This window comes from Lolium rigidum, chromosome 4 (genome assembly GCF_022539505.1).
Source record: "Lolium rigidum isolate FL_2022 chromosome 4, APGP_CSIRO_Lrig_0.1, whole genome shotgun sequence".
Lineage (NCBI taxonomy): Eukaryota > Viridiplantae > Streptophyta > Magnoliopsida > Poales > Poaceae > Lolium > Lolium rigidum.
In genome coordinates, this window is record NC_061511.1 from 193,352,569 (window position 1) to 193,377,582 (window position 25,014).

Below are 25,014 nucleotides of genomic sequence, written 5' to 3' on the forward strand. Positions count from 1 at the left end.
ACGCATGGGAGAAAGAGTGGATTATGCACCCCTCTAACCAGCCAGATCAAGCACACACTTGACCTAGGCAGAGGCACCAGGCCCAACAGGGTAGTAACAGTGAATGAAAGCATCACAAGTTTAAGTATCGCAGACAAAAAACAGTAGCCGAAAATCAATGCCGGGAGCAAACCCATGTAATCAACAAAAATCGATTGATACAAAAAAAAAAGTCTAACAAGAGGGTTTCCACATGTTACCGAACGAGACAAGCAAATAAACCTATGCATTTCAACATCCATCAGCCCACGTTCTGTGTGTTGGTAACATAACATCATGCAAGTCAAATAAATAACAAAGGGATGTACGTAGCATTAAACATGGCACGCCAAACTGGCTACAACTTAAGTGTTGACCCAAAACTCTTAAGATGGTCACTAACAGGTGTTAAGATCTTCAAAAACATTCATAGGACGTTATCATCATGGTGAAGGACTATTCTGCACAGTCCACAAGAAGAGCTATCGAAGGGATCAGCCATGGACAAGACATGATCATCATGCTGATGGACTACTCTTCGCTTGCCAGTGTGACCAGATCCAAACTCAAAGCCTCCGACTCGGAAACAACCGGTAGGATATGCACGGCCAATGTAAGACCCAAACTCAAATCGAGCATTTTGAGAAGCCCTGCTATCAAACTGTAGCTGCTTGTACTGATTAGTTATCCATTTCTGAGTGCATTTGTCCTTAACAACGAATTTCATTAACTCGAGCACCTTAGCATTCAGAACAAAAAACTTGGCAAAATCGACATCTGGCTTCTTGCCCATGTAACACTTCAACTCCACGTATCTGAGATGGTCAAGACATTCAACTGGATCTGTTGGGTCTAGATGGTGCACATTTTCCATATCCATCTGCAGAGTTGACTGATAAGAGTATACGATTCAAATCAGTTATTACCAAGCTAAAAAATAAATAAATAGTTCCACCTGGCAAGTAGAAAGTGGTGACTCGTTGGATAATATGTAAAGTAAAATTGATTTTAACACCGGAGAAGAGATACTCCAACTCACCATGATATATAGCTTCTCCAAGCAAGGAAATACTTTGAGGAAGGCAACAACTGCATCAAGGTTAGGGCCACTAGACGTGAGATGTAAAATCTTCACACTGTGCATTGACATTTTCAAGTTGCAACGACCCATTTCCTGCTAATATGAAAGGCATTAGAAATGATAAGTGCAAGCTGCATGGAATGTCAAATCTGAGATAACCAGCCGCAGCTACCTGCGAAACTGTGGTTCCAAGCTTGAGCTTATCAAAGTTGACTGCTAGTGAGCCCAAGATCTCCAGTTTCGGTGCCCTGATTACCTCGATGACTGGTGTAGTACGAAACAAATTAGTCCTGACACATCTTTCCAGGCAAGGGGCATTCTGGATGACTAATTCCTTCATATGGCGATCATCACAGACACCGAGGCTTCTAAGTGTTGGTGAGTTGATCACCAAGCGTTTGAAACCAGCACAATTGTTAAGCATCAGGCTCTCCAGGACAGGGCATCCTGAAAGAATGCTGTGGAGAGTGTCTTCCCATATGGAAAGGGAGCCCAGGGCGAGTGTTTTCAGGTGTGGGAAATTAAATACTGGGTCCCCATCCTCGAAGAGGCTGCAGTGGGCAATGAGGGCTACACGGAGGGTCGGAGCAAAGCGGAGCACAGACAGTGGCAGCGGATCATCAAACCTAGCGACCCAGATGTCGATCTCCTGAAGATTATCAAGGGCTGGGGACCTGAACCAACGATCAAGGTCAGCAAAGTAGAGGCTGTGGAGGTGGAGGCGGCGTATCGGGCCCTGGTGCTGGGAGAGAATCTTGGTTACAACTTTAATCTGCTCGGGACAATACCCACGGATATGTGCAGTGTCAAGGTTAAGCGGAGCAGAGCGCCACAGGTGACACCAGCGGCGAGAAAGGGCAGAAGTGCGCACGGCATCGTCCGTGCGGAGGAAAGAGATGATGGTGCAGAGTATACTATCTGGGAGGAGGCTGAGAAGATCGATTCCATCCAGTTTCGCCTTCTTTGACGTGCAAACCGCCGCCGCCTTCATGTTGGAATGCGCAAAAGCACGCAAGGCTTCAGCTCCTCGTTCCCGAATAACCAATTTTGGGTCCCTTGATGCAATCAGCATAGCGTCAAAAAATTCAGGGACATAATTCTTCAAAACCGTGAATGCATTTTCAGCCATCTCCTATACAGCAAAAAGAAAGACAGACTTAATACAAATCATAGAGTATATAATTGATCAAACGCTCCAGAAGCTGATTGGTTCAACTTACTTTGAGAATAAGGAGACCTGCGAAGCGACGATATTCCACTCGATCCTCACCAAGCCACCCTAACGCAGTTGTAATAATCTAAAAGAAGTGCTTATTAGAAAACTGGAAATTATATGTTGATAAAAACTGGAACCAATTATTATAACTTACCTGTTGCTCAACTTGGCGTGCAGTTAGTGCTCCCCCAACATTTGCAAGATGACCAAGCACCGTGCTAGCTGGAACTAGGATTTCAGGGTCACGCTTGACTTCAAACACATTTCTTAAGAAATTAGCGAGCTTGGTAAACTTTGAAGGACCTCCAAAGGGTAAATCAATCAAAGCAACGATAGCATGAAGGGCCAGCAAAATTTTAGTAGAATCACTGCTTTGCAATAAACGAGATATCTGCTCATAGAGCTGATCCATAACCCTTGGGAGATCTTTGCCGCCGAGATCATGAGCTTCCTCCTCAACATGTTTCCGCAGGGCAGCAGCAAGAATATCCTATTATACACGGCATCAAAATGTACCAGCCAAGAAGACAATATTGTTCAATATAAACGAAGGTGCAGTTAACCTAGAAAGTGTGGGGGTCATCACATCCCAGGAAGCTAAACCTCCCAATAAACAGCAAATGTACATAAATTATAAATGCCATTGATTCTGAATAACCATCAACACACAAGGCATACATGTGAACTATCCACTTCACAGTAACTTCATAAGAACATCATCTGTTCCTAGACATTAATGCTATCTACCGTACATGTACCTCAAGATCAACTTCAACCGAACATATAGTTCGCACAAAGATACAGAACTACAGAACTCCAGGCCCCAAACGTACTGATCGTGTACTTGTAGTCTTGTAGTCTTGTACTGACACAAGCAAACCACATGATAAAGATCGCAAGCCCCGATAACCAATACACACAAAAAGCACCAGCGTAAGCAACTACTTAAGCAATTGATCCCATGCACAACTACTTAATAAGAACAACCAACTATTTATCAGCCAAATCAGCATCGCGCACATAAATCCAACCTGAATCCAGACTCCATCCTTACCGCACCACAACGTACGAGGTACGACGACGAAGAGAGACCTCACAATCTGGACAGCAACGGAACGAGAGCCACGTACCGGTCCTGATGAGATGTAGTCGGCGATGCTGAACGGCTGGTCCTTGGCCACCAAATCTGCGCCGCAAAGCAAATTCAAGAATTTAGCCACCAGTAGAAGAGAGATCCCGTGTGAAGTTGGCGGGAAATTAACAACCCGGGGGGCGCGCGCGACTGCGCGAGACGCGAGGGAGGAAACGAGGGCCGGCGGCGGGATCAGAGGAAGGGAGGCGTACCTTCAACGTTCCTCGCGATCTCCGGGGAGAGCGCCGATGGCTTCATGTCGACGTCGATCTCCTCCAGAGCCGGCGCCCGGCGGAACGGCGGGAGGCGGTTTGGCTGCCCCGCAAAGCCCTTGCACAGTTGCACGGCGACTCGGAGTGGTGTGGAAATTGGAATGGAGATCTTTTATTTCCGAGGGAATGGAGGTATATTCCCTGGGCCAGCCATAAAATCCGTACGATCTGTTGGCCACCTCCGAGATTCTCGCACTTACTTGTTGGGCAGGCCTTTTTTCACAAGAGCAACAACTCTGCCATCTTTTTGCCCAAACCACAACGATTTGGGGTAATTGTTTTGCACACAACACTAAGATGATAGAAGTTCGTTTGAAAAACTACTCCCTCCGTTTAGAAATATTTGTCCAAGATTTATCTAGATTCACATATACCTATGCACTAAAAGACGTCTAGATACCCGCCACCGTGACAAATTCGAATATATATAGACAGGGGGAGGCAACCACCACCCTCATGCGAACCAACGACCAACGACCGGACGACGGCAGGAGCGGTGGCACACCGACGACGAAGATAAGGGGGGCACACCCGGAGTGCGAAAATTGGAACCGAGATGCATGTTTTTTCATGGAATGGAGATAAATGGCGTGGTTAGTAGCTTGTAGCTAAATTTGGGCTCCGGGGCAATGTATCGGGTATGGACACACAAAAAAATGGTTTCTGTACCATGTTGTCATGTTTATTTGGATGCATGCAACTATTTTTGGCCCTTGGGAGACTGCATGTGCGACTGTTTGGTTACATGGTTTGCACCTCATATGAAAGGCAAATGTAGACTGTTGTTTGATTGTATGCACAACATGCACTACGGTAAGGGAATCTCTAGTGGCCCCATGGAAACAGACCTAGGAGGTTCGTTTTGGTATGCTCGGACACGTGGAGAGCAAAACCCCTACCCAACGGCACGACGCAAAGGGACGAATAATTCGCGGTGATCCATTCGCGATCTAAATTTAGGTTGGCAATGCGTCACCGCGGACACAATGCGATCCACGCCCTGCTTCCTCGGGCCCAGCTGGTATCGACTACTTCCGGCCTTTGACTTCTGCGCGTCCTTTTGGTCTTCTACGTCGCGTTAATGGCACCGCTTTGCCTTTTGCGCGCCAGTGATGGCGTGGGAAGCGCTGGGCTTCCATAATAGGCATTGATGGGGAGGTGCGCCCATGCTTATTAAGGGGTGTGGCTACACCCATTTTCTACCCACGCCATTGCCATTGCCATTCCCCTTGCCCATCTCCATAGACCTCAGAGCTAGCGCTGCCATGGGAAAGTAGTGGTTGTGCGGAAAGATGAAGCACGACCACGAAGCTGGATCATCGAGCGGAGAGTGCCGCTGATGTCCACAAGTATAGGGGATCGCTGAAATCTTCGATGGGAAGTATTAGCTAAATTTATAGTTCGACTCAAGGGGAACACGACGATACCAGTAAGACTTTAGCAATTGAGGCGCCACTCTCAACCACACCTATGCATCAATATTTTCAAAAATGAAGTGGTGATTGTAGCAGTTGAATCAAAGCAGTAAAACAAAACAGTAAATAATAGTAGCAGATTTCTAGCTTTCAGCGGAAGTAGTGAATCTGTAAAAGTGTAGGCATAAGGTGATAGCGGGGTGTTGCATGAATAAGATTGATCATATAATATAGTACAAATAGCATAGTATTCATCGCTAACTCTGTTGTGTGTAGGTATGTGTTCTAAATATAGTTATGCGTACTAACCAAAAGAATTTGCATGACATCTATTGTCCTACCTGTCCATTTCACCGGGGCCAACTTGAAATTACATGTAATTAAGTTCTATCCTTTTGAGTAGCTTGGAACAATGCATTAGCACTACATGAACACACAATATCTCCAAACTACAACATATTCCCCTTTTTTCCCTAACTATCACCTTAGGGCTCAGGTTCCACATAATAATAGGCAATAAACTTTGCAGATACACACCAAACTCATATATATGATGGGGCAATAAAATTTTAGTACTGAAATCATATCACTCGGGCCCTAGCAACAGTCATTAAGCATAGAAAAGGTGTATCAACACCACACAAGAATATCCTCAAGTTAAACAGCTCAAATCTCGATACATATGCATTATTACATGATCAATCTCATCCAATCCCCATCAACCTCACATGCATATAGAGAACTACTCACTCATAGTGATGGAGAGTACGCACATGGTTGATGGAGACTGTGTTGATGGGGATGGTGGTGAAGATGGCGTCGAAATCCCCCTCTCTGGCATGGAGAGCAGGACCATTAACCCCTGAAACAAAGATTGTGGTGGTGGCGATGCTCTATTTCGTGAAAATCTCCGTACTCCTGGGAGGATAGGTTTTCGGTGTATATAAAAGGGTACGCAAAAGGAGGCGGTGAGACGACGTCCGAGGGCCAAATTGGCATGGGTGGTGCGGACCCCACCTTTGGTCGCACCACCTGTTATCTTTTGAGCCTCGTGGCTCTTCTCGTGACGTTCCAAAACCCAATATCCTTATTCCAGTGAAAAAAATGCACGGTAGTTTTCCCAATTTTATTTCCTGCGAAAAGAGATAGAAAGAAGACTTTTGCTAAAAAAATAGCGTCAGATTCAACAATTTTAATCAAATATGGTGAGATTCTGGAGAAATCATTGAGCAAAGTAATTGAAAAGGTGGATACATTTGGGATGTATCAGCTCCCCAAGCTTAGCTCTTTGTTTGTCCTCAAACAACTCAAACACAATGCAAAAGAGATAAAAGACTTTGACAAGAACTTCGATCTATGCATGCATGGTAGTTTAATAAGAACAATTATCCACAACATGGCTTCCTTAATGAGTAGCAACGTGATAGCAAATGTTCATTATGTAGGTGTTCTAATGTTTATACATGTTGCAAGGAAGATACTATATGGCGGCACTATTTGATAGCGGCAACATACAAAGTTCTCACATCGCTTTTAATTGAACAATATGTAAGGTTTTCGAGGCCTTTGATTCTTTCAATTCTTTACAATATATTTAACATGCTTGCATTGCAAACTAAATACTCAGTAATGTTGTACTCTTCCAGTCTTTCAACATTTAAACACTCATGGCAGATCCGTACATGAGTAAGTAGCTAGTATATTTAGTTAACAACTTTAAGGTAGGAAGGAAATAGGAAAGACACTTGGTTCTAAGATTCATGTCTTGGATAAGCTGCAGGATTTTTGCCCCTTAACAGTAATTCAAACTTATGAATCACCTTTTCAACTTCACTTTATTTAGCACTTCATGGCTCAACATAATAATAACCAACTCTCGTTGGGTTTATTCAGTTTTTTAGGATTTTGGTTCAAACATTTTTGCCCACCAACACATGATCGCCATGTTGGTAGAGTTGTTTTTTCAGGCTAGCAATAAGGATGAGTTGTCAACTAAAGATACTATGTAATCAATCGTGGCAAAAAAATCTAGGATATAGTACTGTGTGAAAAGGGGGGGAAAGAGAGGACCTTCAGGTTGGTGGGAATCATGGTGGTCGAAATCGGTCTGGGCGAGCTCCTCCTAGCATCCGGCCATGTCCAGGACGTCGTCACCTTGCACGTCCTCGTCGTTGTCCAAACATCCATCACCAGCAGCTTCGGCGTGTGGCCTGTCCTTGGCCATGCCGGTGAGCTAGGGGAGGCCAGCCTTGACCTCCTCCTCATTGTCTCGTTTGATTGCGCTTTCGTAATTGTTATCATGCTTGTTTGTTTTATTTGTATGTTGTGAGTTTACTTACCAAGCCAATGAAGAACGATTGCAACAACATGCATTGAAACATACTCCGCGTCTTCGAGCAGATTGTGCTGGAGCAGTCCATCGAGTCAGCGCGGCATGAGGAAGAAGTTGTGCCTCGTGTGGTGGAGGACTTCTTCAAGACTCTCCGCGAGGACCGGCTGCGTGCATGGCTGCGCGCCAAGAAGAAAGGTAAGAAGGCCGGCCGCGCAGCGCGTGTTCCGTAATTTCCCGCCGACGAACTTGCTAAGTTGTGGATGACCGCACTGGCAAGGATTATGGACGCCTTTGAAGAAGAAGCATTCGGCACTAGCGGCAAGTATGCCGACACCGACATCTTCAACGTCTTCTCTGGTGACGAGGAGGACGTTTATTACATGACATAGTTATTACCAGATTTATTAGGCCCTATATATGTATGTATTGTGAAGTTAACGCCGGTCTTTTTGTAACATCGAGGGCAACCATATTTGATTAGTCCTCTTCTGAACCAATGTCCAAGTATTATTGATGTTCTTTTGTAAAAGGAAGGGACACCATGTTTCATTAATTGGTTCCCCTACGGTTTAAGCCCAAATATATTATGAACAATAACTGCACGGGAGTGCCTCTACCAACGAATGTGTGATGTTGTGGACGGTTAATTAGTGGCTGAAAGTAAATCTCATGCACAAGACCCAAGACATGCAGCATGCCATTGGATCTCGGCCTCCTGCCTCCTGCCGGCGCCGCCGCTGATCGCCTCGTCTCTGTAGCCTTTGGGCCATGGAGGCGCGATGGATCTCGGCCCTCGTCGGTGGGAGGGCTCCGCCCCTATTTTGAGGGCTTTGTTCTTCGTTTTTAGGGTCAAGGTTTGTAGGGGCAGCGTATCGTGCAATAAGATCTTCCCGGCTTCAACCCCATCTCGGCGGCAACATCGAGAGGCTTGTGGGGGTGGTGTGATCTTTGAGGATTTCGTCTGGGTGTGGGGATCTTCGGATCTTCAAGGAGCTTCATCGGCAGTTTTTTTTCATCTCTGGGAAGGATGTGGTCTTTTTTACCCGTTTGGCGACTTCCCGTCTGCAACCAACAACGTCAGGCTGACTCAGGGAGGAGCGGCAGCGGCGGCACGCCGTCGACACGGTCTTGAGGTTGAAGATGAAGGGCTTTAAATAAATCATGCGTGAAGCATGTGGAGGTGTAGGTGTAAAGCGATCGTGTGCGAAGAACCCATATGACCTTGCACAATATGGCCGTGTGCGAAGGTGCATAGCGCACACGACTTTTCTTGCGCAAACCGTGTGCGATTAGGTGCCTATTTGGGCCCATCAAACGCAACCCTGATACGTCTCCAACGTATCGATAATTTCTTGTGTTCCATGCCACATTATTGATGTTATCTACATGTTATATGCACACTTTATGTCATATTCGTGCATTTTCTGGAACTAACCTATTAACAAGATGCCGAAGTGCCAGTTCCTCGTTTTCTGCTGTTTTTGGTTTCAGAAATCCTAGTAACGAAATATTCTCGGAATCGGACGAAATCAACGCCAAAGTTCCTATTTTACCCGGAAGCATCCAGAACACACGAGAACCGCCAGAGAAGGGAGCCAGGGCCACCAAACCCTAGCCCGGCGCGGCCAAGGGGGGGGGCGCGCCCCCCTAGGGTGTGGGCCCCCCTTCGACCTTCCTGCGCCGCCTCTTCGCCTATATAAAGCCCCTGGATCAGAAAACCCGATAACGAATTGACGAAACCCACGTAAACCCGCCGAGCCGCCGCCATCGCGAAGCCAAGATCCGGGGGACAGGATCTCTGTTCCGGCACCTCGCCGGAGCAGGGAAGTGCCCCCGGAAGGCTTCTCCATCGACACCGCTGCCATCTCCACCGCCATCTTCATCACCGCTGCTGCTCCCATGAGGAGGGAGTAGTTCTCCATCGAGGCTCGGGGCTGTACCGGTAGCTATGTGGTTCATCTCTCTCCTATGTAGTTCAATACAATAATCTCATGAGCTGCTTTACATGATTGAGATTCATATGATGTTGTATCACAATTTATCTATGTGCTACTCTAGCAATTTGTTATTAAAGTAGTTTATTCCTCCTGCATGTGTGCAAAGGTGACAGTGCGTGCACCGTGTTAGTACTTGGTTTATGCTATGATCATGATCTCTTGTAGATTATGGAGTTAACTATTGCTATGATAATATTGATGTGATCTATTCCTCCTACATATGCATGAAGGTGACGAGTGTGCATGCTATGCTAGTACTTGGTTTAGTAGCGTTGATCTATCTTACACTAAAGGTTACTTAAACATGAGCATTATTGTGGAGCTTGTTAACTCCGGCATTGAGGGTTCGTGTAATCCTACGCAATGTGTTCATCATCCAACAAAAGTGTAGAGTATGCATCTATCTGTTCTTTTATGTGATCGATGTTGAGAGTGTCCACTAGTGAAAGTGTAATCCCTAGGCCTTGTTCCTAAATACTGCTGAGTTACTACTGCTTGTTTACTACTGCTGCGTTACTACTGCTGAGTTACTACTGCATGTTTACTGTTTTACCGCGTTACTACTGCTGCAATACCACCACCATCAACTACACGCCAAGCACTTTTCTGGCACCGTTGCTACTGCTCATACTTATTCATACCACCTGTATTTCACTATCTCTTCGCCGAACTAGTGCACCTATTAGGTGTGTTGGGGACACAAGAGACTTCTTGCTTTGTGGTTGCAGGGGTTGCATGAGAGGGATATCTTTGACCTCTTCCTCCCCGAGTTCGATAAACCTTGGGTATCCACTTAAGGGAAACTTGCTGCTGTTCTACAAACCTCTCGCTCTTGGAGGCCCAACACTGTCTACGGGAAAGGAGGGGGAACGTAGACATCAAGCACTTTTCCGGCGCCGTTGTCGGGGAGGAAAGGTAAAAGGCTCTCATACTACGGTCTCGGGTAAAGTATTTTTCCGGCGCCGTCGTGTGTGTGCTCAAAGCTATTTCCTTTAGATCCCGCAATTGCATCTTGTTGTTTCTTGTTTACACTAGTTTGGCATAATGTACAAGAGTGAGCTTCTTATTCTATTTCCTGATTTAAAACATGGATTGTTTGATGCGAAACTTAAAAAACCTATGAAATCTTATTTGCATGCTCGGTAGTGATATTAGTATGAACGCTTTGAACACCATTGTTGATAATGATATAGAAAGTTCTAAGCTTGGGGAAGTCTGGTTTGCATGATATTTTTAGTCCCCCAAGCATTGAGGAGAAAATTTTCTTTGATGATACTTTGCCTCCTATTTATGATGATTATAATGATAGTGGTCTCTTGGTGCCACCTACTATGGAGAGTAAATTTTGTTGTGATTATACTATGCCTCCTACACTTGATGAGAATAATAATGATAGCTACTTTGTTGAATTTGCTCCCACTACAACTAATAAAATTGATTATGCTTATGTTGGGAGTAGTAATAATTTTATGCATGAGACTCATGATAAGAATGTTTCATTTGATAGTTATATTGTTGAGTTTGCTCATGATGCTACTGAAAGTTATTATGAGAGAGGAAAATATGGTTGTAGAAATTTTCATGTTACTAAAACACCTCTCTACGTGCTGAAATTTTTGATGCTACACTTGTTTTATCTTCCTATGCTTGTTACTTTGCTCTTCATGAACTTGTTTATTTACAAGATTCCTATGCATAGGAAGCATGTTAGACTTAAATGTGTTTTGAATTTGCCTCTTGATGCTCTCTTTTGCTTCAAATACTATTTCTTGCGAGTGCATCATTAAAACTGCTGAGCCCATCTTAACGGCTATAAAGAAAGAACTTCTTGGGAGATAACCCATGTGTTATTTTGCTACAGTACTTTGTTTTTATTTTGTGTCTTGGAAGTTGTTTACTACTGTAGCAACCTCTCCTTATCTTAGTTTTGAGTTTTGTTGTGCCAAGTTAAGCCGTTGATAGAAAAGTAAGTACTAGATTTGGATTACTGCGCAGTTCCAGATTTCTTTTCTGTCACGAATCTGATCCCACTGCCCTGCAGGAAGCTCAGAAAATTATGCCAATTTACGAGCATGATCCTCAGATATGTACGCAACTTTCATTCAATTTGAGCATTTTCATTTGAGCAAGTCTGGTGCCATTTTAAAATTCGTCAATACGAACTGTTCTGTTTTGACAGATTCTGCCTTTTATTTCGCATTGCCTCTTTCGCTATGTTGGATGAATTTCTTTGATCCACTAATGTCCAGTAGCATTATGCAATGTCCAGAAGTGTTAAGAATGATTGTGTCACCTCTGAATATGTCAATTTAAATTGTGCACTAACCCTCTAATGAGTTGTTTCGAGTTTGGTGTGGAGGAAGTTTTCAAGGGTCAAGAGAGGAGGATGATATACTACGATCAAGGAGAGTGAAAGCTCTAAGCTTGGGGATGCACCCGGTGGTTCACCCCTGCATATATCAAGAAGACTCAAGCGTCTAAGCTTGGGGATGCCCAAGGCATCCCCTTCTTCATCGACAAATTATCGGGTTCCTTCTCTTGAAACTACATTTTTATTCGGCCACATCTTATGTGCTTTTTCTTGGAGCGTCTGTTTGTTTGCTTTTGTTTTTGTTTGTGTTTGAATAAATTGGATTACATCATGCTTGTGTGGGAGAGAGACACGCTCCGCTGGTTCGTATGAACACATGTGTTCTTAGCTCATAATATTCATGGCGAAGTTTCCTCTTCGTTAAATTGTTATATGGTTGGAATTGGAAAATGATACATGTAGTAATTGCTATAAATGTTTTGGGTAATGTGATACTTGGCAATTGTTGTGCTCATGTTTAAGCTCTTGCATCATATACTTTGCACCCATTAGTGAAGAAATACATAGAGCATGCTAAAATTTGGTTTGCATAATTGGTCTCTCTAAGGTCTAGATAATTTCTAGTAAGGTGTTTGAACAACAAGGAAGACGATGTATAGTCTTATAATACTTGTAATATGTCTTTTATGTGAGTTTTGCTGTACTAGTTCATCCTTGTGTTTGCCTCAAACAACCTTGCTAGCCTAAACCTTGTATCGAGAGGGAATACTTCTCATGCATCCAAATACTTGAGCCAACACTATGCCATTTGTGTCCACCATACCTACCTACTACATGGTATTTCTCCGCCATTCCAAAGTAAATTGCTTGAGTGCTACCTTTAAACAATTCAAAATTTATTACCTCTTATTTGTGTCAATGTTTTATAGCTCATGAGGAAGTATGTGGTGTTTATCTTTCAATCTTGTTGGGCAACTTTCACCAATGGACTAGTGGCTTCATCCGCTTATCCAATAATTTTGCAAAAAGAGCTGGCAATGGGATTCCCGATCCCAAATTAACAAACTAAAAATAGACACTCCTCCATGGTATGTGATTGTTGGACGGCACCCGAAGGATTCGGTTAGCCATGGCTTGTGTAAGCAAAGGTTGGGAGGAGTGTCATCATAATAAAACTAAAATAAAAAGGCACTCCTTCATGGTATGAGATTGTTGGCGAGCACCCGAGGATTCGGTTAGCCATGGTTTGTGAAAGAAAGGTTGGAAGGAGTGCCATCCAAAAATAAAATAAAATGGGAGCCGCTCTTTGAAGGTTTGTCTGGCAAGGGGGTTAGAGTACCCGCTACCATTCGTTGACAACAACAAACACCTCTCAAAACTTTACTTTTATGCTCTCTTTATGTTTTCAAAATCAAAGCTCTAGCACAAATATAGCAATCGATACTTTCCTCTTTGAAGGACCATTCTTTTACTTTTATTGTTGAGTCGGTTCACCTATTTCTCTCCACCTCAAGAAGCAAACACTTGTGTGAACTGTGCATTGATTCTTACATATTTGCATATTGCATTTGTTATATTGCTTTGCATTGACAATTATCCATGAGATATACATGTTATAAGTTGAAAGCAACCGCTGAAACTTCATCTTCCTTTGTGTTGCTTCAATGTCTTTACTTTGAATTATTGCTTTATGAGTTAACTCTTATGCAAGACTTATTGATGCTTGTCTTGAAGTGCTATTCATGAAAAGTCTTTGCTTTATGATTCGATTGTTTACACATGTCATATACATTGTTTTGATCGCTGCATTCACTACATATGCTTTACAAATAGTATGATCAAGTTTATGATGGCATGTCACTCCAGAAATTATCTTTGTTATCGTTTTACCTCGCTCGGGACGAGCGGAACTAAGCTTAGGGATGCCGATACGTCTCCAACGTATCGATAATTTCTTGTGTTCCATGCCACATTATTGATGTTATCTACATGTTATATGCACACTTTATGTCATATTCGTGCATTTTCCGGAACTAACCTATTAACAAGATGCCGAAGTGCCGGTTCTGTTTCTCGCTGTTTTTGGTTTCGAAATCCTAGTAACGAAATATTCTCGGAATCGGACGAAATCAACGCCCGGGTTCCTATTTTACCGGAAGCCTCCGAACACACGAGAACCGCCGGAGAAGGGAGCCAGGGCCACCAAACCCTAGCCCGGCGCGGCCAGGGGGCGCGCCCCCTAGGGTGTGGGCCCCCCTTCGACCTTCCTGCGCCGCCTCTTCGCCTATATAAAGCCCCTGGATCAGAAAACCCGATAACGAATTGACGAAACCCACGAGAACCCGCCGAGCCGCCGCCATCGCGAAGCCAAGATCCGGGGACGGGATCTCCGTTCCGGCACCCGCCGGGAGCAGGAAGTGCCCCGGAAGGCTTCTCCATCGACACCGCTGCCATCTCCACCGCCATCTTCATCACCGCCGCTCGCTCCCATGAGGAGGGAGTAGTTCTCCATCGAGGCTCGGGGCTGTACCGGTAGCTATGTGGTTCATCTCTCTCCTATGTAGTTCAATACAATAATCTCATGAGCTGCTTTACATGATTGAGATTCATATGATGTTGTATCACAATTTATCTATGTGCTACTCTAGCAATTTGTTATTAAAGTAGTTTATTCCTCCTGCATGTGTGCAAAGGTGACAGTGCGTGCACCGTGTTAGTACTTGGTTTATGCTATGATCATGATCTCTTGTAGATTATGGAGTTAACTATTGCTATGATAATATTGATGTGATCTATTCCTCCTACATATGCATGAAGGTGACGAGTGTGCATGCTATGCTAGTACTTGGTTTAGTAGCGTTGATCTATCTTACACTAAAGGTTACTTAAACATGAGCATTATTGTGGAGCTTGTTAACTCCGGCATTGAGGGTTCGTGTAATCCTACGCAATGTGTTCATCATCCAACAAAAGTGTAGAGTATGCATCTATCTGTTCTTTTATGTGATCGATGTTGAGAGTGTCCACTAGTGAAAGTGTAATCCCTAGGCCTTGTTCCTAAATACTGCTGAGTTACTACTGCTTGTTTACTACTCGCTGCGTTACTACTCGCTGAGTTACTACTGCTCTGTTTCTTGTTTTACCGCGTTACTACTGTCTGCAATACCACCACCATCAACTACACGCCAAGCACTTTTACGGCACCGTTGCTACTGCTCATACTTATTCATACCACCTGTATTTCACTATCTCTTCGCCGAACTAGTGCACCTATTAGGTGTGTTGGGGACACAAGAGACTTCTTGCTTTGTGGTTGCGGGGTTGCATGAGAGGGATATCTTTGACCTCTTCCTCCCTGAGTTCGATAAACCTTGGGTATCCACTTAAGGGAAACTTGCTGCTGTTCTACAAACCTCTGCTCTTGGAGGCCCAACACTGTCTACAGGAAAGGAGGGGGAACGTAGACATCAAACCCTACCATCTTTTGGGATATATAAGGACCACTAGGGTTCCCATTCGGACAGACTCCACGTCAGCCGCCACTCCAGATTTACGAAAACGCATGTCCCCTTGCTACCCTTGAGCACCTGGTTGGCGTGGAGGAAGCTGCCACCTAGCTTTTGCAATCCTACCTCGCGGGAATGGAGTTGACGTCGCTGGGGCTTCCTCATTGGTCGCGCCGGCTGAACCTCACCTTTGAACTCCGATACCGACGATCAAGCTGTCTCGTCCCCGCGAGCTCCATCGTCTCAAAGAGCTATAGGTTCTTTCTCATGCTTTTTTTTTGTTTAAGTTGACCACGGATCTAATGCATAACACAGTTAGCAAGGCCAGATCCATTAGAATATTGTGTTAGGATCAGCGAGTTTTGGTTTTTTAATCACGCCACAGTTAGCCAGGTCGGTTTCATTAGAATATTGTTAAGCATGGATGTTGTGTCATCTGATGTGCAAGGTACCATGTTCTATATGTTATGTTGTATACATTGCCAGGTCTACTCTTAGCTAGGGGATGCACCATGTTTTAACTGGATTAAAATACTTTGTTAAATAGTAGCATTTTCCCCACTTATTTTATTATGTATTGTTTGATCTATATGTTCATGTGTATAGCTTAACCGGATCCATTGTGTAAGCACAATTTCATGTGTTAGATCTAAACATTACTATTTTCTCAATCTGTTTCCTATAGTTAACTATAGCTATCATCTTATAACAGGGATTGTATTTTAGTGACACTACATAAGAAGTTGATTGGCTGATTAGGGAAAATGGTGTCTCCTTTTTCAGTCTGAATCAGTATGATAACAAATCATTTCTTCTTAACCATTTTAAATCTAGCTATCATGTGTTTGGTATGTTTATATTGTAACTCCAAAGATTTATTTGCGCAATTTATTTTGGACACTTGTCATAAGGATCGCAAACCGTCACTATTGACATTTTTTTGATGCACTACATAAGACACCTTTTTGGTTAAAAGTGTTTTATGTAGTGTTGACAGAATATCACAAAGGTGACGAGAAGAACACTGAAGGTTCTCAATGAAGATTGATCATTTGTAACCTTCTGTTGCATGGAGATAACAAACATAAACAAGAACTATTCTGTAGAACTCTCGTTTCTATAGCTAGCAGTTAATCTATGTCGAAATACATGTGTACACATGGTGTATGGAATGTACAATCAAATATAAATGATTTTTGCTACTTTATTGTGAATGGAATATTGAGTTATGTGCTATTGCATATATAAAACGTCACCGATTCTGGCAGAAATTAAAATGGATGGTTAAAAAAATTCTCCTGTGCCATCTCGGTGGAACACATACGCCTAAATTATTAATAACGGTTGCGATCTTCCAGTCTGTTGACGTTCGAATAGGGAGAACCATGTGTCACGGACCAGCCTATTGCACATGATTTCACGTAATGAACCATGTTCGACATTGGACCCCCTCGCACACGGTTTTGGAAACTGTGTGCTTTGTTTTGGCGTATCGCCCACTCTCGCCTTGTGACGGTTAGGTTTACCGTGTGCGACGGACCATTTCAACCATGTGTGAAGGCCCGATATGTACTAATGTCAGTTGCATCAACCTGCCTTGTCTGACTTGTTGACACTTCAGGGTTTAACAAGTCTTGCATGACAACTTTTTTTTTTAGATTTCTGAATTGCATATTCTTAATTCTTTCTTAGAGAGGAATTGCTTCTTGCTACTACTAAGTTCATATGACATATACATAATACATCTGCCATATTGATAGTTATAAACTTCCAGAAGTTGGAGGGATTTTGGAGCTTTGCAAAGATTCCTAATGAACCAAAAGTTAAAGGAACATTGCTTATTTGCTTGAATAATTTCGGAAATAGCCTTTATGTCTACTTTCTCCCTGGAGATTTAACTATAGCTTGGTCTTGTGTTGTGTGTGATCAGCTGGACTTGCTTCCCGAAATCTCCAAGCAGTCCCAAAATCACATTTGAAGCAGAACATAGAGGTTATGAAGAAATTTTCAGTTCTAGGTCCTTGTAAATTAATTGCCAAATGATAAAGAAGCAGAGATGCTATGCCGTCATTGTTGGGCCGAAAATCATAGTTTGAAGTGCCTAAATCCTTCTACTTGAAATCATGTTACTTTCGGTACTAAGAACTAAGCCACCCTTTGCTGGTATTTCCAGCGCTTCATCATTGACCAACTTCAGTTACATCGATATTCAGACAATATACATTCACGCATGCCTTCACTGCTATCATAGATTATTCTTGATGTCATTCTAATAAAAGAATTCTATCAGCTCATCCCTGTATATATTGGTTGTAATTTATATATAGTCATGCGCTTACAAATACATGCAATCCTAACTTAAAACCATTCTAAACAAGAAGTGTAATCTGATGTCTTCTCAAAGATTCATTTCTCTCGAATATTCTAAAATATTTATATTGTTCTTTCGATAAGATGAACGGGTGCAGCAAAGCACGCTTTCATGGTCTAGTGTAGAATGGAATGTGATACCATCTGACCTTCCACCAGGCCCTCTTTGTGACATCATTTTCAGAGGACTGGCTCTATTGCGGATTCAAAAGAAAATGCAAGACCAACTCAATTTCAGAGGAAGGGTTCTGGAACCTAGTCATCTCATACCAACGCATGGGAGAAAGAGAGGAGTGGTTTATGCACCGCTCTAACCAGCCAGATCAAGCACACACTTGGCCTACCCAGAGGCACCAGGCCCAACACGGTACTACCAGTGAATGAAAGATCACAAGTGTAAGTATCACAGAGAAAAGCAGTAGCCTTTTATCAATGCCAAGAACAAACCCATGTAATCAACAAAAATCGGTCGCTGCAAAAAGTCTAACAAGAGGATTTCCAGATGTTACCGAACGAGACAAGCAAAAAAAATGCATGCATTTCAACATCCATCAGCCCACGTTCTGTGTGTTGGTAACATAACATCATGCAAGTTAAATAAATAACAAAGGGACGTACGTAGCATTAAACATGACACCAAACTGGCTATAACTTAAGTACTGACACAAAACTCTTAAGATTGGTCATTAACAGGTGTCAAGATCTTCAAAAACATTCATAGGACGTTATCATCATGGTGAAGGACTATTCTGCACAATCCACAAGAAGAGCTATCGAAGGGATCAGCCATGGACAAGACATGATCATCATGGTGATGGACTACTCTTCGCTTGCCAATGTGACCAGATCCAAACTCAAAGCCTCTGCTTCGGAAACAGCCGGTAGGGTATGCAGTGCCAGAGTAAGATCCAAACTCAAATTGAGCATTTTGAGAAGCCCTGCTATCAAACTGTAGCTGCTTGTACTGATTAGTTCTCCATTTCTGAGTGCAACTGTCCTTAACAATGAATTTCATTAACTCGAGTACCTTAGCATTAAGAACAAAGAACCTGGCAAAATCGACATCTGGCTTCTTTCCCATGTAACACTTCAACTCCACATATCTGAGATGGTCAAGACATTCAATTGGATCTGTTGGGTCTAGATGGTGCACATTTTTCATATCGTTCTGTAGAGATGACTGAAAATAGTATAAACAGTTCAAAAACATGTATTGCCAGGCAATATAGTAAAAACGTTTACATCAAGTAAAAGGATGAAAGAAAGAAGTGTACCGCAAAAAAAGATGAAAGAAGTGAAATTGATTTTAACAATACAAGTTGTCGAAGAAGAGATTCACCAACTCACCATGATGTACAGCTTCTCCAAGCAAGGAAAGACTTTGAGGAAGGCAACAACTGCATCAAGATTAGGGCCACTAGACGTGAGATGTAAAATCTTCACACTCTGCATTAATATTTTCAAGTTTCCAACAACCATTTCCTGCTAATAGAAAAAGCATTAGAAAAGATAAGTGCAAGCTGTGTGGAATGCCAAATCTGAGATAACCAGACGCAGCTACCTGTGAAACTCTGGTTCCAAGCTTGAGTTTATCGAAGTTATCTGTTAGTGAGCCCAAGATCTCCAGTTTCGGTGCCCTGATTACCTGGATGACTGGTACAGTACGAGCATGAGACAAATTATACCTGACGCATCTTTCCAGGCAAGGGGCATTTTGGATGACTATTTCCTTCATGTAGTCCACATTACAGACACCGAGGTTTCGAAGTGTCGGTGAGTTAATCACCAAGCGACCGAAAACATCGCAACCGTCAAGCAGCAGGCACTCAAGGACAGGGCATCCTGAGAGAATGCTGTGGAGAGTGTCTCCCCGTATGGAAAGTACGCCCAAGGCGAGTGTTTTCAGGTGTGGGAAACTGAATACTGGGTCCTCATCCTCAAAGAGGCTGCAGTGGGCAAAGTGAGCCACACGGAGGGTCGACGCGAAGCGGAGTACGGACAGCGGCAGTACATCATCAAATTTAGCGACATAGATATCGATCTCCTGAAGAGTATCAAGGGCCGGGGACCTGAACCAGCTATCAAGGTCAGCAAAGTAGAGGCTGTGGAGTTTTAGGCGGCGTATGGGACCCCGGTGCTGGGAGAGAATCTTGGTTACAACCTTAATCTGCTCAGGGCAGTAGCCAGGGATATGGTCAGTGTCGAGGTTGAGCGGGGCAGAGCGCCATAGGTGACGCCAGCGGCGAGAGAGGGCGGACGTGCGCACAGCATCATCGGTACGGAGGAAGGAGATGATGGTGCTGATCATATCATCTGGAAGGAAGCTGAACAGATCGATTCCCTCCAGTTTCGCCTCCTTGGCTGTGCAAACTGCCGCCGCCTTCATGTTGGAATGTGAAAAAGCACGCAAGGCTTCAACTGCACGTTCACGAATAACCAATTTGGGGTCCCTCGATGCTATCAGTATAGCATCAACAAATTCAGGGATATAGTTCTTCAAAACTGTGAATGCATTTTCAGCCATCTCCTACATCAAGAAAAGGTGAAATTTAATACAAATCATAGAGTACAGTTCATATGGAAAAAAATATTGGCATAGAATTAAACTAATGCCATAATAAACTAACTTGTAAACTGCAAAATGTCAGGATGCTAGTTGCACACAGGGTTCTTTTCATCGCATCTTGGAGTGCAGGAAATGGTATTCGATCATGGCCTAAAAAGACAGCCAGCGCTAAGGAGTATTATTTAAGTTGTACACTCAACTCAACTCAACTCACCAGATCAGTCACGACCAGTCATAATTAGTCGTCGATTAATAGTTTACCATTACATTTGCTACAAACACTATGCAGAGAACAAGCGGTAGCATCATAATCTTGATTGTTGATTAAACACTCCAGAAGCTGATCGGTTTAACTTACTTTGAGAATGAGGAGAGCTGCAAAGCGACAATATTCCACTTGATCCTCATGAAGCCACCCTAACGCAGTTGTAATAATCTAGAAGAAGTGCATGTTAGAAAACTGAAAAACACATGTTCATCCCAGTATACTGGAACCAATTATAACATACCTGTCGCTCAACTTCGTGTGCAGTTAGTGCTCCCCCAACAATTGCTAAATGACTAAGCACTGTGCTAGCTGAAACTAGGATTTCAGGGTCACGCTTGACTTCAAACACATTTCTTAAGAAATTAGCGAGCTTGGCAACATTTGAGGCACCTCCAAAGGGTAAGTCAATCAAAGCATCGATAGCATGGAGAGCCAGTAAAATTACAGCAGCATCATTGCTTTGCAGTAAACAAGATATTTGCTCATAGAGCTGATCCATAACCCTTGGGAGATCTTCACTGCCGAGATCACGAGCTTCATCCTCAACATGTTTCCGCAGGGCAGCAGCAATAACATCCTATTATCAACCGAGAAAATAATATTGTTCAATATAAACGAAGGTGCAGCTAATCTAGAAAGTTCGGGGCCTAACATCCCAGGAAGCTAAACCTCTCAATAAACCGCAAATGTACTGAATTATAATTTCCATTTATGCTGAATTACTATCAACACACAAGGCATACATGTGAAGTATATATCCACTCCACATTATTTCCCCCGTAACAACTTCATAAGATGAGCATCTGTACCTAGACATTTAATGCTAGCCAGTAACAGTAACTCAAGAACTGGTTCAACCTAACATATAGTGCGCGGGAAGATGGAGAACTACAGAAGTCCAGACCCGAAACGTACTGATTCGTGTACTTGTACCGACACGAACAAAACACATGATAAAGCTCGCAAACCCCAGTTCCCAGTATAAAAAAAAGCACCAACGCAAGCGTATACTTAAGCAATTGATCGGCATCCATCATTCCATAATGATGCAGTGCCCTAGTGAGAAACAACCAACTATTTTAAATCCACACTCGTCTGATTAGACTAAACTCGCACAGAAAACCAACAAGATTGGCATCGCGTACATACATCCAACCCCAACACAAAAATCCACCCTTTTACCGCAGCACAAGGACGACACGAGACCTCACAATCTGAACAAAAACAGAAGGAGAGCCACGTACCGGTGCGGATGAGATGTAGGCGGCGATGCTGAAGAGCTGGTCCTTGGCCACAACATCTGCGCGCCATTGCGCCAAGAAAATTCAAGAATTTAGAAACCACCATAAGAGAAATCCCGCGCAGAATTGGCGGGGAAACCCCCGGGCGAGACGAGGGCGCCGGGATCTGGGGAGGGGAGGCGTACCTTGAGCGTTCCTCGCGATATCCGGGGAGGGCGGCAAGGGCTTCATATCGACGTCGATCTCCTCCAGAGCCGGCGCCCGGCGGAACGGCGGGAGGCGGTTTGGCTGCCCCGCAAAGCCCTTGCACGGCGACTCGGAGTGGTGCGGAAATTGGAATGGAGATCTTTTATTTCCCAGGGAATGGAGATATATTCGGTGGGCCAGCCATACAACCCGTACGATCTGTTGTCCACCTCCGAGATTCTCGCACTTACTTGTTGGGCCAGGCCTTTTTTCACAAGAGCAACAACTCTGGCATCTTTTTGCCCCAAACACAACGATTTGGGGAACACAACACTGAAAATGATGTTAGCTCGTTTGAAAAACTACTCTCTCCGTTTGGAAATATTTGTCCAAGATTTATCTAGATTCACATATACCTATGCACTAAAAGACGTGTAGATACCCGCCACTATGACATATCAAAGCCTGCTGAGCAAAGAATTTGACAAATTTGAATATATATAGACTGGGGGAGGCAACTAGCGTCCTCATGCGAACCAACGACCGGACGACAGCAGGAGCGGTGGCACGCCGACGGCGAAGATAAGGGAGTCACACCCGGAGTACAAGCTCGAGTGCGAATATTGGAACAGAGATGCGTGTTTTTCATGGAAAGGAGATATATGACGTGGTTAGTAGCTTGTAGCCAAATTTTGGCTCCGGGAGCAATGTCTCAGGTTGGCCACGCAAGAATAGTTTATATACCATGTTGTCCTATATATTTGGATGCATGCACAACTATTTTTTGCCCTCGGGAGATAGCATGTACGAGTGTGCGACTGTTTGGTTACATGCTTTGCGGCTCATATAGCAAGGCAAATGTAGACTGTTGTTTGATTGTATTCACAACATGCGCTATGGTAAGGGCATCTCTAGTGGCCCCACATAAATGGACCGAGGCGGTCCGTTTTGGTACGCTCGAACATGCGGAGAGCAAACCCCCGACCCAACGGCCCGACGTGAAGGGACGAACTGTCCGCGGTGACCCATTCGCGGCCTAAATTTAGGTTGGCAATGTGTTGCCGCGGACACAGCCTGATCCACGCCCTACTTCCTCGGATCCATATGGTAGCGACTACTTCCAGCCTTCGCCTTCTGCACGTCCTTGTGGTCTTCTGCACACATGTGCTGGTGCGGGCAGCGCTGGGCTTCCACAATAGGCATTAATGGGGAGGGTGCCCACATGCTTATTAAGGGGTGTGGCTATACCCATTATTTTTCCCATGCCATTGCCATTCCACTTGCCCATCTCCACAGAACCCAAGAGCTAGCGTTGCCATGGGCAAGTAGTGGCTGTTCGGAAAGATGAAGCATGACCACGGAGCTGGATCATCCATCAGAGGGTGCCGTTGATGCCAACAAGTATAGGAGATCGCTGAAATCTTAAATGGGAAGTATTACCCAAATTTGTAGTTCGACTTAAGGGGAACACAAGAATACCAATAAGACTTTAGCAATTGAGGTGTCACTCTCAAACACACATGTGTATCAATATTCTCAAAAAGGAAGTGGTGAGTGTAGCAGTTGAATCAAAGGAGTAAAACAAAATAATAAATAATAGTAGCAGATTTCTAGTTTTCAACGGAAGTAGTGAACTTGTAAAATCGTAGGCATAAGGTGATAGTCTGTGTGTTGCACGAATAAGATTGATCATATAATGTAGTACAAATAACATATTGTTTTTTCTCTAACTCTGTTGTGTGTAGGTATGTGTTCTAAGTATAGTTATGCGTACTAACCAAGAGAATTTGCATGACATCTATTGTCCTACCTTCCCATTTCACCGGGGCCAATTTGAAACTACATGTAATTAAGGTCTACTGATGGCGTGTAACTCACACGTTCGTTGGGAACCCCAAGAGGAAGGTATGATGCGCACATCAGCAAGTTTTCCCTCAGAAAAAAACCAAGGTTTATCGAACCAGGAGGAGCCAAGAAGCACGTTGAAGGTTGATGGTGGCGGGATGTAGTGCGGCGCAACACCGTAGATTCCGGCGCCAACGTGGAACCTCGCACAACACAACCAAAGTACTTTGCCCCAACGAAACAAAGTGAGGTTGTCAATCTCACCGGCTTGCCGTAACAAAGGATTAACCGTATTGTGTGGAAGATGATTGTTTGCAAGAAAACAAGAAAGAACAAGTATTGCAACAGCATTTGTATTTCAAGTATAAAAGAATGGACCGGGGTCCACAGCTCACTAGAGGTGTCTCTCCCATAAGATAAAAGCATGTTGGGTGAACAAATTACGATCGGGCAATTGACAAATAGAGAGGGCATAACAATGCACATACATGTCATGATAAGTACAATGGAGATTTAATTGGGCATTACGACAAAGTACATAGACCGCCATCCAACTCGCATCTATGCCTAAAAAGTCCACCTTCGAGGTTATCATCCGAACCCCTTCCAGTATTAAGTTGCAAAGCAACAGTACAATTGCATTAAGTATGGTGCGTAATGTAATCAACAACTACATCCTTAGACATAGCATCAATGTTTTATCCCTAGTGGCAACAAGACATCCACAACCTTAGAACTTTCTCGTCACCGTCCCGGATATCAATGGAGGCATGAACCCACTATCGAGCATAAATACTCCTCTTGGAGTTAAGAGCAAAAACTTGGCCGAGCCTCTACTAATAACGGAGAGCATGCAAGATCATAAACAACACATAGGTAATAACTTGATAATTAACATAACATAGTATTCTCTATCCATCGGATCCGACAAACACAACTTATAGTATTACAGATAGATGATCTTGATCATGTTAGGCAGCTCACAAGATCCAACAATGAAGCACAATGAGGAGAAGACAACCATCTAGCTACTGCTATGGACCCATAGTCCAGGGGTGAACTACTCACTCATCACTCCCGGAGGCGACCATGGCGGTGAAGAGTCCTCCGGGAGATGAATCCCCTCTCCGGCAGTGGTGCCGGAGGAGATCTCCGTAATCCCCCGAGATGGGACTGGCGGCGGCGTCTCCGGAAGGTTTTCCGTATCGTGGCTCTCGGCATCGGGGGTTTCGCGACGGAGGCTTTAAGTAGGCGAAGG

The 25,014-nt window shown here is 43.8% G+C and overlaps 2 protein-coding genes across 2 annotated transcripts in view; both read right to left on the reverse strand.

Moving 5' to 3' along the window:
• Positions 1-353: 353 nt before the first annotated feature.
• LOC124647969 (F-box/FBD/LRR-repeat protein At3g26920-like) lies at positions 354-3,705 on the reverse strand. The gene is made up of 7 exons (XM_047187807.1): positions 3,660-3,705; positions 3,446-3,501; positions 2,470-2,805; positions 2,320-2,397; positions 1,272-2,231; positions 1,058-1,192; positions 354-910 (listed from the first exon to the last, which is right to left on the reverse strand). Exons 1-7 carry the CDS (start codon positions 3,703-3,705, stop codon positions 446-448), a joined length of 2,076 nt encoding a protein of 691 aa, XP_047043763.1. The 3' UTR covers positions 354-445.
• Positions 3,706-18,212: 14,507 nt separating this feature from the next.
• Positions 18,213-25,014, reverse strand: part of LOC124647971 (F-box/FBD/LRR-repeat protein At1g51370-like) — a 24,630-nt gene continuing 17,828 nt past the window's right edge. The window contains exons 2-8 of the mRNA XM_047187808.1: positions 21,911-22,040; positions 21,729-21,784; positions 20,726-21,061; positions 19,212-20,177; positions 18,998-19,132; positions 18,654-18,830; positions 18,213-18,469 (exon numbers count right to left, since the gene is read on the reverse strand). Coding sequence (XP_047043764.1) covers positions 18,395-18,469; positions 18,654-18,830; positions 18,998-19,132; positions 19,212-20,177; positions 20,726-21,061; positions 21,729-21,784; positions 21,911-22,040 — 1,875 coding nt within the window. The 3' untranslated portion in view covers positions 18,213-18,394. The remainder of the gene's footprint in view (positions 18,470-18,653; positions 18,831-18,997; positions 19,133-19,211; positions 20,178-20,725; positions 21,062-21,728; positions 21,785-21,910; positions 22,041-25,014) is intronic.

Excerpts from the sequence above, each read along its gene's own strand:
- LOC124647969 (XM_047187807.1), bottom strand. The coding sequence starts at position 3,705 with ATGAAGCCATCGGCGCTCTCCCCGGAGATCGCGAGGAACGTTGAAG. Across the intron at positions 2,232-2,319 it reads CAGGTCTCCTTATTCTCAAA|GAGATGGCTGAAAATGCATT; the intron begins GTAAGTTGAACC and ends TTTGCTGTATAG. Across the intron at positions 1,193-1,271 it reads TTGGAACCACAGTTTCGCAG|GAAATGGGTCGTTGCAACTT; the intron begins GTAGCTGCGGCT and ends TCATATTAGCAG.